This window comes from Protopterus annectens, chromosome 3.part1 (assembly GCF_019279795.1).
Source record: "Protopterus annectens isolate FY-2018-M chromosome 3.part1, PAN1.0, whole genome shotgun sequence".
Lineage (NCBI taxonomy): Eukaryota > Metazoa > Chordata > Ceratodontiformes > Protopteridae > Protopterus > Protopterus annectens.
In genome coordinates, this window is record NC_056732.1 from 728,206,727 (window position 1) to 728,222,371 (window position 15,645).

Sequence of the window (15,645 nt, forward strand, 5' to 3'; positions counted from 1 at the left end):
TTAGTATTTTACAATTTAAATTTTCTACCTGATACTTTTAATGTCAAATACAATATAAATATAATAATAAGTAGGAATAAGACTGATGCATACTAAGTTATTACTTCGTAGAACATATTAGGTATGAATATTAACTTGTGCTGTATGTATGATGATGTTTTTTCAACATATTCCTTTAAGAGTGTATATGTTTTTAATTATGTCACGCACAGCATATATAAGGAATTGGCGGGTTTTTTAAAGTTGTTTCAATTTGCTGAAGAAGCTGTGGTAAGACCACGGCGAAAACGCTCTTTTTACTGAGTTAATAAAAGCGTTCTTATTACTCATTCCTTTTGGATTTTTTAACACGTTTAAAGAAAGAATTTGCAGGACTTGCATTTAGCCTAGTTTTCCAAGGACAGGAGTTGGCGTTGTCTACCTTTGTTTTCAACAGTTGGTCTTTTTTGTTTCGTTGAATGAGAGCAGTACTCTTGGGGTTGGGAGCATTTCAAGATGGCGTTCCCCCTGGTGTGATTTTTATTCAAACAGACATGTCAGTCTTCTGATACATCAGCAAACAAGGGGGAACCAAATCTTACCCACTGAGTCAAGAAGTTCTCAGGGTCTGGCAGTGGGCAATCTCTTCTGACCTCTTTCTTTTAGCGAAGCACATTCTTGGGAGAGCCAGTGTAATTGCGGACAAACTGAGCAGGTACATTCTTCCACACTTGTGGTCCTTCAATGAGAAAGTGCCAAACAAGATATTCCATCAGTGGGGCCAGCCATGCTGTGATCTTTTTGCCTGTCCTCCTAAACAAGTGCAGTGACTACTTGGCCCCTATTCCCTCAGAGCCAGTCGGGGGGGGGTGTAGGGGTCATAGCCCCCCTCATATTATAAACATTTTAACCTATACACAGTGATACTTACAAGTGCAATAAATAACTGTTTCAGTGAAGTGGTCCTAGTAATTTCATTTTCAGTCAAGTGAGTTTTCAATCAACCGTAGTAAATCTTCCTATGCTAATGTATTAGCAAACAAGATCTGAGGTAATTTGGTAGGTGCATTGTGGGTAGGGGAGAAGCTTGAGAGATTTGGTGGCTGTAGCTTTAGCATCAGCTTAGTCGGATCCGACCCCACTTGTTGAAGAAGAATGAAGAGCAACAACACAGATGGAATATTATGGTAAGTACATAACTTCTTTTTTGTCTCCTTCTTCCCAAAAAAATTGGGCTAACCAGTTTCTAAAATGACCCTGGTGAAATGGATTACTAATAGCATTTCCTTTGTTTACAATCAGCAAGGTCTGTCCCTACCCAGACCTCCTAAAGCACATTCCGCCATATTCATGGCTACCTCTTTTTTTACTTTTTGGTTTAGAACTTGTATTGATGACATTTGCATTGCAGCTACCTGGTCTAATCCTCATACTTTTAGTGCTCTTTACAAACTGGATTTGACTTTCAGGAGCAGTGCTGCCCTTGATTCTGTAGTACTCTGGAATATCCTTCCATGAGGACCACCTGGATTCACGTAGCTGGGGATTCTGTCGTAATTCTTGAGGAATGAATGAAAAGGAAAACATCAAATAATAAAGTTATGTACTCACCGTAACTATGCATCTGTGTTGTCCATTTTCATTCTTCAACTCCCAACCCTCCTTCCCCTTTAATCTCCTGGAGTGACCTTGTGGTTATTGTGTCACTTCTGTTCCAGGTTTGAACCCCAGTTCTGCTACTTCTGTTCTTGTTTTGACTATGTTTAGGACTAATTACTCATAGGGCTTATAAGGCAGCAAACTGAATTTGAGGTGTAACAGATTGACTGGGGCATTATGGGTGGAGGGAAGAGGTCGTGAATTTGATCAGATAGTCTCATAAATGCAACCGAATCAGATCCGAGACCCAGTTGTTAAGGAAGAATGAAAATGAACATCACTGATACATAGTTATGGTGAGTACATAACTTTAATTTCTTTGACGTAAGAAATTTTACTGTCTGTTCATTTGAGTTTTTTTGATCGGGAGTGATAGTTATTTCCAGATGAATTTCATGTAAACCATGTCAAACAGGTCTATGACAGCCGATCGAAAGGTAATTTCCGCGAATAGCATATAGATCGAAAATGCCATTAATCGAAATCGCTAAATATATATTCCAACTCCAAGATTGCACTACATTGAAGGTGATCTCACAACACTGCTTTTGATTAACAGTTAAAATATTTTCAGCTTAGGTGTAGGTGCTTTCAGTCAAAACCAGCCAGGAGAGTCCATCAAACGATTTTAATAAAGAATAAAAAAATAGCATTTTCGTTTTAAAACTTCATCAGATGTGGATCTAACAGTCAAACTCAAGTTATAGCATCCTAACAAGAAAACTGACCAGTATAATAAGACAAGTTAAGATATTATCCTAAAACTAATGAATATTCATCACAAACCATGTTAAAAGGACTGCAAGGCTTCTTAAAAATCAACTTAAGTTCTAAAATACGTTTAAAATATGAACTTCGTCAATATTATAAGTTATATGAAAAAATGTAACTCACTTCTCCAAAAATGATTAAATACATAAACATTTTTACATTAAAAACCTGGCTAATAAATGTGTAAATGAATATGTATGTTATGTAAAATACCAGACTCAGCAGCAGTAAATGAATGAGTAAAATATAACATATAATCATTTGGCACTGTCAGGTGGACAATGTGTAAATCACAAGTAAAAGTATATGTATATACAAAATACAGTCACCACAAATTAACTGTGAAGGGTGGGTTTACAAATGAACATTGTCATAACTTAGCTGCCCTTAATTTTAAGATGGGAACAATGGATACACTTTCTTTTAATCCTGGTAGAGTGGTAGCCTGTAAAGTGATCTGCCACCAAAGTTCTCTATATTCCACTCTTCCCATTGTACCCCTCTTGCTTCTTTCTTGAGTCCTTCCAGGACAAAAAACTGTATATCTAGCATTCGTACAAACTAACGAATGTAAAGGGCATTAGTTTCCTTCTTATTTGATGCATCATAATTCTTCTTCTTTTGGCTTTTCCCGGTTAGGGGTTGCCACAGCAGATCATCTGTCTGCTCATGATTGGCAGTGCAGTTTTACAGTGTCGAGTTGCCAGCCCGGCACCCAACCTTCCACAGAAGACACACACACACATACACACACACACACACACACACACACACACACACACACACACACACACACACACACACACACACACACACATACACACACACACACACACACCTAGGGCCAATTTAGTGTGTCCAATCCACCTGCTGCATGTCTTTGGGATGTGGGAGGAAACCGGAGCACCTGGAGGAAACCCACGCGACCACAGGGAGGACATGCAGACTCCACACAGAAGGTACCCCAGCCGAGAATCGAACTGCGGAACCTCTTGCTGTGAGGTGGCAATGCTAACCGCTGCACCACTGTGGCCGCCCAGGCCACGTGGTGCAGGATTTGATGCATCATAATATTGTTCATATATACGCCTTTTTAATTTACTTTCCATCTTACCCACATAAAAGGACTGACATTTTTCACACAAAGCTAAATATACAAGTCCACTGGATTCGCAGTTAAAATAATCATTACTAGTTAGTCACATTTCTGCTATTTAAAAATATTTCTTCACCATTGCTTATATAATTACATTGTGTACACCATCCACAAAGTGCCAAACTTTTTCCTAAAATTATTTTGCCTCTTATAGTTTTCTAAATGAAATGTTTTTCAAATTGTGGCAGTTCTTATACACAAAGCTCAACTCCATTTTTGGTATTTTTTCTAATCTGGGAGGCTGATTAACTTTTTTCCCATTCTGAGCCAATGATGTTCCTGACTATACCAGTACTGTCATTGCACTCTTAACACCATGGCTTTGCTATACTCATCATTCTGATAATGCTTCTTCTCAGCACATTCCCCAAATGGTTGACCCAAATGAGTTTAAACTTGGCTTGCCTACCCACCTGTACCTGTTTCATGGCATCATCTGACAAGTCATTTGGGTAGCCTGTTGCACTAAACAGACTTCTGAGGAAAATTCATTTTCAAACTCCTCATTATTAGACATCATTCTACTAGCTGTCATGAGCTGCCCTTTGACTATGTTCTTCTTGTAATGATAGGGGTGTGCACTATAAAAATGCAAAAATGAGTTGGAATAGGTACTTTTTCTATGTACCTTTGAACTAAAGCCATGATTTTCTTTATATACTTCTTTATCAAGGTATTGTAATTATTCTTCAGAAACATTGCATGTAAATTTATGAAAGGGAGTAGTAGTATTTAAAAATCTTACAAATTCATGTACTTTGTCTTTAGCATCAGTCCAAAAAGATGCAAATATCATCCAAAAACCTCCTGTAAATACTCCCAACAGTTTTTGTACATGGAATTAATATATTTTTCCTCCCATTTATCAAGTACTAGGTTAGCATAAGTGGGCGCACATGCTGCGCCCATAGCCACCCCTTTAATCTGGTGATAAAATTCACCTTTTGAATTACATGAAATTATATTTTAATACTAATTCCATTAAACTGAGGCAAACCAGAGTCCTCAAAGAATCTCTTCCAGCATTTGCATCCCTTCACTATGGGGTATGCTGGTAAAGAGATCAACTATATCTATAGTGGTAAATATCACATTCTCATGATATAAATCTTGATGTATTTCTCTTAAGAAGTACCAGGAATCTCTCAAGTTGTTTTTTTTCTTTTTAACCATAATTTCTTGAACTTGGAATCCACATATTTTGCCATAGGTAAAGTTTTTGAAGCCTCTGCTGTAACAATAGGTCTTAATGAGGGATCCATCTCGTTCTTGTGGCTTTTTGGTATCCCAAAAATTGTTGGGATCCTGGGTTTTTCCACCCTCAATTAATTATAAATGTTAACATCTATCAACCCTTCCAAAAGCATATCTGAAAAGGTTGTCAACTCTGTTAAGCTATATTCACTTCATTTCTCGACACAGTTTCATACTTATCAGTGTCCATTAGTATTTTGTTCATTTTGCCCTCATAAATCAGAGTATCCATCAATACAATGTCTCCCCCTTTATCAGGCTTCATTACTCTGGTATCTCTATCTCTGAGCTCTTCTAATATCATTCTTTCTTTAGAATTAATGTTAGCTTTATATTCAACCTTAGAGATGACGTTTCTTATATCTCCTTCTATGATACGCTCAAATTATTTAATCTGGGGGTGAAGGGGGATTGAAGGTACTCTTCCTTTTAACTTCTGTGTGTGTATTATCCTGAGCTAATAATAAACCAAGATTAATTTTCCTAGTAAAATGTTTAACATCTATTAAGGTTTTTGTTTAGTCACCTTTTTTCAAAGGTATGAATTTCATTCCTTTAGAAAGAATACTGAATATGCCTATGCTGTGGAACAAAATCCCGGTTCATGTGAGGCAGAGCACCTCGCTGGCCTTGTTCAAGAGAAATCTTGACCAATGGATGGGAAGATCGCAGGTATACCCCAGGGATAACCTCAGTGTCGCTGCTTGACAGAGGCACAGCAAAATAATGGGCATAGTATCCTTCAAACTAAAGGGGTGGCGAAAGCCACAAAACTCTGGGCTAGGCTTATAAATGCCCTAGGGCAGATAGCCTAGTATGAACCTATGAACCTATAAGTGTTAATCTTGCAAATCTGCCTTACTAAAGTTGTAAATGTTATAACCTTTTTTTACGTATTTATATTAACTTCATACTGTTTAATGGAGTCATTATGTTCATCCAAATTGGGGTGGGGTGTATTCATAGTAATTAATACCTCCCCTACCCTTTCTTCCCCCCACTCTGAAAATTTTGCTGTGGATAACAATTGCCATTTTTTTATTTTTGATTCATTCTGACCTTCTCAGAGGCTCACCCTCGGGAAAATGGTCTAATTCGTTTAAATGCCGTGCCTGTATGTTTATATTCCTATTAATTTCATCAGTTTCTTCAAAATTGTTATTCAAGTTAAAATCATGGTTTCTTCGATCATCCAACCTACCCTTTGATTTAGGTCTAGGGTAGCTAGTATTGTTTTTATATTCATCGATGTCCCTCTCCAGTTTTTTATCTTTCTTCTTATTAGCTCATCACATTTAAAGTCAACATCCTCCCTAATACTAAAATATTATTCCTTCTCAGAAGGGATAGTAGAAATCAATTTTTATCTGTTCATTTAATATTTCTATTTCACTATGAATACTTTGTGTCTCATTTTCTTTTACCATAGCTTTTAAAACATCTAATCCACATCTGTTGAATATTTCCAATAATTCCTTATGATATACACTTCCATCCATTAAATTGTTAGGATATTTGTATATCCTTAAACCTTTAGGTACAATTTCCTCTAAAATGAATTGTTTTAGGTATGAATTTTCAATATCCAGTGTTCTAAATTTTAACATAAGCTTAGACAGTTTGCCTGTTTTAACCATATATGAATCAGTCACTTGTAAATTTGTGCTTAAATTGTCTTTAAACTTAGATGTGAAGCTTACTTGTAACCAGCCTTACTGAAACTTGGCTTAAACCCTCAACTAAAGACAATGACATTGTCCCACCAGGCTATAACATTCTCAGACTGGACCATCTAAATAAAAATGGTGGTGGTGTAGTAATACTGTTCAAATCCGAACTGAAGGTCACATCACTAGATATACATCCACCGCCACCTATTTACATGGAAATTTTAATCTTTAAGCTCCAAATTAATACAAATAAAGCTATATACATAATTTGCTCATATATCCCCCCCAGGTAATAACATCAGTACTCTTGAAAATACCCTTAGCTGGATTTCCATGTCCGTACCACAAGAAACCATGCTCCTTGGAGACTTTAATATTAACAGGAATGGCTGTAGCTCTGCCAACCCAACTACTCATATAAACCTCTTTGGCTTCCATCAAACCATTACCTTCCCTACCAGAACCCACAAACCTAGCAATAAAAAAACACCTTAGATTGGATACTAGTTAATAGCAACCCCCATGCTTAAACAGGTATACTCCCCGACGATATAAGTGACCATTCTCTTACTTTCATTTCAAGGCAAAAGACCCACATTCACAATCAAATAGCTTTTAGAACTACCAGAAACAAAACAAATCTCAACCCAGTTAACTTCCAAGCTGAGCTCAAAACTTGCAATTGGTCTCCTCTAAAATACCTACCTCTTGACGAAGCCGTTTCATACTTTAACAAAACATTTTTGCAAATCCTAGATCACCATGCTCCCAATTGCACTGTTACAATTAAAAACAAACCAGCTCCCTGGCTCTCTAAGGAAGCAAGGCTGAACATTCGACTAAGAAATAAACTCTGGTCCAAATGGAGAAAAAATAAAAACCCATCTGACCACCTAAACTTTAGACAACTTCGTAATACCACTAAAAATCTATAATCCTTGACAAAGAAAACTACTACCTCAAATTCCAACAGACCCACCAACAAAACCCACAAAAGTTCTGGTCAGGAATCAATAAATTACTCCACCCAGGACAGTCAAAAACACCAACCCCCTCTAACTTAACTCAGACTTCTCCCAACTAAATTGCTGACACCTTTAATAAATTTTTCTCTGAAACAGTCCAATCACTAGCAAATACCTTACCACCACCAAATCACCCTCACTAACCAACTTGCCCCAGACATTTAACGTCCAGCGTGTTCCAACATCTCTGATACACTCCCTTCTTCTTAAACTTAAACCATGTACTCCATCAGCTGACCTCCTCCCAGCTGCATACCTGCAAATTGCAGCTGCTGTACGTGCCTTATTTCAATCTTAGTAAACTGAATGATTTCTGAATCTTATGTCCCATCCATCTGGAAAGTCTCACATATCATCCCCTTGCATAAGGGAGGTACCTCAAATGAATTATCAAACTTCTGCCCCATAGCCCTTCTCTCTCCCCTAGCAAAAATTATGGAGAGATGTATCCACCGTCAGTTACTTCATCATCTCCTCCAAAATAACCTACTAGTGGACTGCCAACACAGCTTCAGGCCACACCATTGTACTACAACTGCTCTTCTATCCTTTACAGACTGCATTAATAAAAATAGGAATACTAACCTGCTATCTTCTGCTCTTTTCTTAGACCTCTCAAAGGTCTTTGATATGGTTAACCACCAACTATTGATAGGTATACTTAAATCACTTTCTCTTGATTCTCAGTTAGTACAATGGTTCCAATCCTACCTGGAAAACAGAAAACAAGCAGTCCTGTGGGACAGCATCCTATCCTCTCAGCTTCCAATCACCCTTGGAGTCTCACAAGGATCAATTCTTGGACCACTCCTTTTCACTATTTTCATTAATGATCTGAAAACCTCCCTTCCCCAAACTACATGCATACAATATGCCGATGATTCGACTCTGATATGTGCCGCATCCTCTCCGGCAAAACTCCAAACTAACAGTCTTCACATTAGTTGAAAACTGGTTCCATCAAAGATGTCTCCTCCTTAACCCCCCCCAAAAAAAAAACCTAAATTATTACTGTTTACTCCCACACAGAAGTCCCCCCTAACAATTTCATAGTGGCATCAAATAATGGCACAGAAATTGCTTCCGACACCACCACCAAACTCCTCGGTGTAACAATGGATAACAATCTCAACTTTGACATACACATTTAACTCGGCTATTAAATCAGTTAATAGACAACTTGGGGCTTGATTCTATAAAAGGAATCTTTCTCACAGCCTCAGCTAAGATATCTATTGTCCAAACCCACCTCATGTCCACCCTTCTCTATGCCTCCCCTATCTATACTAACCTATCCAAAAGTAATCTGAATAAACTAGCAACCTCCTACAACATCATAGCCAAATTTGCCACAGGTGCCCCTTTCCGTACCCACCATTGCCATAATCTTAAACTTCTAGGATGGCTGGAAGTACAAAATCAACTACTTTTCCAGCAACTCATTTTTATCCACAAAATTTTACATCATCCTACAAATATTCCCATACTCTGTAACCTTTTCAAGTCTTATATAAAAATCTACCAACCCTAAGATCCGCTAAAAAGCTACAAGCAGCCACCATAAAATCCAACAACAAATCCGGGGACTGCCTGTTCTCAAATGCTGTTGGCAATACTTGGAACAAACTTTCAAGAGAAATAACATCCCTTACTTCCACCAACCTTTTCAAGCAACAGTTGAAAATCTTCATTAAAAACCAATGGCTCTGCCCCTGCTCCAATCCTGACTAATGCTATTCTCCCTTTGTCTAAATACTTATCAACTAAAAACATTTTTTCTGATATTTCTCTATCCTCTACGTTTGACTTTAATCAATTAAATTTTTGTACCTCCTTACTGTGCTGTGTAAACTCATGTACACTAAATGTTTTTATCGTTATTTTACAGTTTGTATAAAAAAAAATTTCCTATGTGTAGCCTAATAACTGTTGCTAAAACATTTTGGCTAAACAATCAGTTGCATACTTATGTAATTGTTTTGTATTTCCACTGCTTTTTTTTTTTTTTTTTTTTTTTTTTTTTTTGTGGACTCTGTATAAAAGTGTTTTTTTCTCTGAGCTTTTCTCCACGGGCCTCTACTGAAAATGGACATGTATCCAGTTAGACTAGCCTGGTCAGCTAATGTAAAATAAATAAATAAAAATAAATCAAAGGGTAGATTGAATGATAGAAGAAACCATGATTTTAACTTGAATAACAATTTTGAAGAAACTGATGAAATTAATAGGAATGAAAATATACAGACATGGCATTTAAAGGAATTGGACCATTTTCCCGAGGGTGAGCTTCTGAGAAGGTCAGAAAGAATCAAAAATAAAAATGGCAATTATTATCCACAGCAAAATTTTCAGAAAGAGGGAAGGAGGGGGAGGTATGAATTACTATGAATGCATCCCACCCCAATTTGGGTGAACATAATGACCCCATTAGACAGGATGAAGTTAATAAATATAATGCTTAAAAAATGGTTATAACATTTATAACTTTAGTAAGGCAGATTTGCAAGATGAACATTTGTCTCCTTTCTAAAGGAATGAAATTCATACCTCTGAAAAAAGGTGATTTAACAAAAACCTTAGTAGATGTTAAGCTTTTTACTAGGAAAATTAATCTTGGTTTATTACTAGTTCAGGATAACAATACACACACAAGTTAAAAGGAAGAGTACCTTCAATCCACCCCTTCACCCCCAGATTAAAAACTTTGAGTGTATCATAGAAGGAGAAATAAGAAATGCTGTCTCTAAGTTTAAATATAAAGTTTAAATATAAAGCTAACATTAATTCTAAAGAAAGAATGATATTAGAAGAGCTCAGAGATGATAGAGATACCAGAGTAATGAAGCCTGATAAAGGGGGGAGGCATTTTATTGACGGATACTCTGATTTATGAGGGAAAATTAACAAAATACTAATGGACACTGATAAGTATGAAACTGTGACGAGAAATGAAGTGAATATAGCTTATAACAGAGTTGACTCAACCCTTTCAGATATGCTTTTGGAAGGGTTGATAACATTCATAATTACTTGATGGTGGAAAAAACCAGGATCCCAACAATTTTGGGAAATCAAAAATCCACAAGAATGAGATGGCTCACCTGTTAAGACCTATTGTTACAGCAGAGGGTTCAAAAACTTTACCTCTGGCAAAATGTGTGGATTCCAAGTTAAAGAAATTATGGTTAAAAAGGAAAAACGTCTTGAGGGATTCCTGGGACTTAAGAGAAATAAACCAAGATTTATATAATGACAATGTAATATTTACCACTATAGACTTAGTTCTTTACCAGCATACCCCATAGTGACGGGATGCAGATGCTGGAAGAGATTCTTTATGATGACTCTGAAATTTCTCAGAATGATAGCTTGGTTTGTCTCAGTTTAATGGAATTAGTATTAAAATATAATTTGAAGTAATTCAAAAGATGAATTTTATCACCAGATTAAAGGGGTGGCTATGGGCGCAGCATGTGTGCCCACTTATGCTAACCTAGTACTTGCTAAATTGGAGGAAAAATATTTTAAACTCCATGTACAAAGACTGTTGGAGTATTTACAGGAGTTTTTTAGATGCATCTTTTGGACCGATGCTAAAGATAAAGTACTCCCTTACTCAATTTTACATACAATGTTTCTGAAAAAAAATGACAATACTTTGATATAAAAGTATATAAAGAAAACAATGGCTTTAGTTCAAAGGTACATTGAAAAAGTACCTATTCTAACTCATTTTTGCATTTTGATATTGCACATCCCTATAATTACAAGAAGAACATAGTCAAAGGGCAGCTCGTGAGAGCTAGTAGAATTACGTCTAATAATGAGGAGTTTGAAAATGAATATATTTTCCTCAGTCTGTTTAGTGCAATAGGCTACCCAAATGACTTGTTAGATGATGCCATGAAACCGGTACAGGAGGGGTAGGCAAGACCAATTTAAACCCATTTGGGTCAACCGCTTAGGGAATGTGCTGAGAAGAAGCATTATCAGAGTGATGAGTATAGCAAAGTCATGGTGTTAGAGTACAATCCCAGTACTGATATAGTCAGGAACATCATTAGCTCAGAATGGGAAAAGTTCATCAGCCTCACAGATTTAGAAAAAAATACCAAAAATTGAGTTGAGGTTTTTGTATAAGAACTGCCACAATTTGAAAAACGTTTTAGAAAACGATAGGAGGCAAAATAATTTTAGGAAAAAGTTTGCCACTTAAGTGTGGACGGTGTACACAATGTAATTATATAAGCAATGGTGAAGAAATATTTTTAAGTAGTATAAATGTGACTTTAACTAGTAATGATTATTTTAACTGTGAATCAAGTGGACTTTGTATATTTAGCTTTGTGTGAAAAATGTCAGTCCTTTTATGTGGGTAAAATGGAACGTAAATTAAAAAGGTGTATATATGAACATTATTATGATATATCGAATAAGAAGGAAACCAATGCCCTTTACAAACATTCGTTAATTTGTGCGAATGCTAGATATACATTTTTTGTCTTGGAAGGAATCAAGAAAGAAGCAGGAGGGGGACAGTGGGAAGAGAGAGTGGGATATAGAGAACTTTGGTGGCAGATCACTTTTCAGGCTACCACTCCACCAGGATTAAATGAAAGTGTATCCATTGTTCCCATCTTAAAATTAAGGGCAGCTAAAGTTATGAAAATGTTACTTTGTAAACCCACCCTTCACAGTTAATTTGTGGTATTTGTATTTTATATATACATATACTTTTACTTGTGATTTACCCTTTGGCCACCTGACTGCAAATGATTATATTTTATATTTTACTCATTCATTTACTGCTGCTGAGTGTGGTATTTTACATAACATATACACATTTTAAGCCAGGTTTTTAATGTAAAAATGTTTATGTATTTAGTTAATCTTTTTTGGAGAAGTGAGTTATATTTTTCATATAACTTATACTATTGATTAAGTTCATATTTTGAATGTATTTTAGAATTTTTTAAATTGATTTTAAGAAACCTTTCAGTCCTTGTAACATGATTTGTGATGAATATTCATGAGTTTTATGATAATGATGTCTTAACTTGTCTTATTGTATTGGTTAATTTGCTTGTTAGGATGCTCTACAACTCTGAGTTTGAAACGAAAATGCTATTTTTTATGTGGCTGCGTTCATGTGTTTCATTCTTTATTAAAATCATTTGATGGACTCTCCTGGCTGGTTTTGACTCCTTGGTACTTTGGATTTGTTTCTTGCTGCTTTCTCATTCTGTTTTTTTGCACAGCATTTACATTTGTCCTGTCCAACAGTTACGTACCATACTCTTAGCATATTTTTTTTCGGAGATTAAATTTATATTTTGGTAATTATATCGGTAGACTGATTTCAAGTAATTTTAATCTAGGCATATAGCAGTAAAGAACAAGAACATAACCAGTTGTGTATAGTAAGTAAATACACTAAGCTGTTCAAGTTTGAAAGAATTAAATACACAGTAACATGACATGTCATAGCAGAGTGTGATAAGCCCTGCAGTGGAAGCCCTTGTTTGGTTTACGTAATGTATGTCTTAAAGATGTAATTACATTCGAAAGAATGATATCCTTTTTAGTGTTTTTTAAATGTTGCTGTTTTGTAATTCAAACAACTAATTCTAGTCAAGTTACACCGATGTGATTTATCAGAAATGTCAGCAGGATGCACCACACATTCCCACAAACGTATTCATGAACAGCAGCACATCCTTTTGACAGCATTTGGTACCACTGTTATTATGTGAGTGGTAAAATTTCTTTTCTTTTTTTTTCTTTTTGTTTTATATAGAAATGGAAAAAAGTCATTTGAATTGTACTTTTATCCCAGTTTTTGAATTATAAACTATGTGTGAAGGAGTGCTTCTTTTTAAATTCTGCTTTGCAAGTTTGTCACCATTTTGATAATTGCAATTAAGGCATTTTGTTCAGTATTTTCAAGTGGACCTATTCTGATAATATGCATTTACCTCTTGATTCTGATTCAGTTGTATGGCAAATGTACATTTCCCAATTTATAATGCCAAATGAGGTAGGTCAGGTGTCTAATAGCACAGACTGTATTGCAGAGAAAGTGTTTATTTGTGGACTTGCACTGTTTTTAAGTGAGGAAAAAATAAATGGGACTACATCATTTTCACAGTACATGAAGAAATGTGTTTTGCAAGTATATTAAACGGTGTATTCTTTGTTCTGGTATTGATCTATCATATCACTGTTTCCCACTAATGCCATATCACCGATAACAGAAAACTTAAATTGTGCATTTCAGAACTTAATGCCAACATATTTAAAGTACATTAAAAATCAGCAAATTAATTGAAACTTGCATTTCATTTGTTGTCTCTTACCCATGCTGTGTGTAGATTTTTGGGGGACTCCCTGATCATCTATCTCGATTATTTTTGCCCATTGTCAGGTAATCTAGTATTTTTGTGAGGTAAGCTAACTAAAATTAGTGAGCTTTAAACACGTAGTACTACATTCTTTTGTACAAAGAGTAAAGTTAAAATGATCTACTATAAATCTCAAACTGAGAGAAACTCAGTCTTTAGCAACTGGCTGTTGCTTTGCTGTTATGAGTATTTCAGTTACTTGGTAAACATTTTTTAATGTACAGTGTCCCATGGGTCTCATGTTTTTTTAAGAAGTTCTTCATATCAGTAAAATGTGAAGTTTCCTCTTGAGTAGAATCTAAAGAATGCCAAGTTGATATAAAATGTGTTCTGTTGTTGCCTCATCCACTTTTAATACATATTTAATGGACTGAAAATAAGTAAAGTAAGTTGTAGAATTGTCTGGCCACTGATATCTGTGCTAAGAGGTCGCCAGGGAAAGGAACTTTTAGACTGTGCAGAAAGGTAATATTGTATATTTAGCATGTATGCCTGACAGTGTTAATACTAAAATTGTGCAAGGCTGAGCACAAAATTGTTGGAGAAAATAATTTGAAAATATATTTATTATAATGCTCCATGGGACTAAATAAGACTCTTACCCTGCTGTATGCATTAACAGTTGTTTATTTTTTTCCCTTTTGCTACAGGGAGTGTTGTACGATCTTGACAAGGTATGCTTTTTACTCTTTGATATTTTACATGTTACATGTTTCTTGCAGAAGATTGTTACTAATTTTTTTGAAGGCTTTAGAAATTTTTTGCAAAATGTAATGTGTATAATGTGGTAAAATCAAAAATTGTTTTGCTCATTTGTAGCATGACATAAACTGTAAATTGCAGCTGGTGGTGTGACTTGGTTCTGTGTGCCTAATGTTCTTTGCTTGCTATCTAGTATGTTGTACTAATGCATTTGATTTCACAGAAATTGATTCACCCCCCTCCCAGTGATAACAATGGTATTCCCCCCAGATTATGCTTCAGGTTGCTACCTCGTTTAATTAGGAGGTTATATCTCCCTGTTGTGGATATATTTTTGTATACTACATATGAGATTTCTTTTCATGTTATTTTTTACTTTGTTTATACTCCAATCTTTTATGCAGAGCGCAAGTGAAGATGGAGTATTGAAATCTAATCTTTCTCCTTCATTTTATTAAGTTTATATGCTTCAGCATCTGCCAGTTTTTCTCATGCCCAGACTGCTTGGAGAAGCAGTTCATCCTATGTATATAGTTTGTACTGGATGATACTATAAATCTTTCTCTCTGAAATTAGTAGGTGGATGACTGGGGGGGCACTGCTAGATCAACTTTTTTTTGTACTGTCACTGATGTTTACAGACTAAAAACCATAAAGTAATTGACATCCTACAAAAATATGTAGGCTTAAAAGCGTAGTTAATTGAGAAGGCCATCAAAATTCATCACTGCACACTGAAAGATTTCAAATAAAGCTACCTAAACAAATGGTACTTGAGGGATTACCTTAAGGGAGACTGAGTTGCCAAATCCGAGAAGATGATGGATGCTGTAGGACTTGTACATAGCAAGCAAAGGTTAACTACCTAATCTTTCAGGCTGTGTTCTTAGGTTATCAGGAAGGTTGTTCTAAGGGCCTTACTGGGGCATCTCTTTTCAGAAGCTCTCTATTTTGCAAAATGCTCAGGTTGCAAGCATTAAATTATTTTAAATAAGTAATAAAATGAAGTGTGGTAACTGGTGCCACAG

General features: G+C 35.8%; 1 protein-coding gene across 5 annotated transcripts in view; it reads left to right on the plus strand.

Moving 5' to 3' along the window:
* Positions 1 to 15,645, plus strand: part of RIPOR2 (RHO family interacting cell polarization regulator 2) — a 3,249,967-nt gene that overhangs the window by 1,594,212 nt on the left and 1,640,110 nt on the right. For all 5 annotated transcript variants that reach the window (XM_044067082.1, XM_044067086.1, XM_044067083.1 and 2 more), the window contains one exon: positions 14,566 to 14,589. In XM_044067082.1, the coding sequence (XP_043923017.1) occupies positions 14,566 to 14,589 (24 nt within the window). The remainder of the gene's footprint in view (positions 1 to 14,565; positions 14,590 to 15,645) is intronic.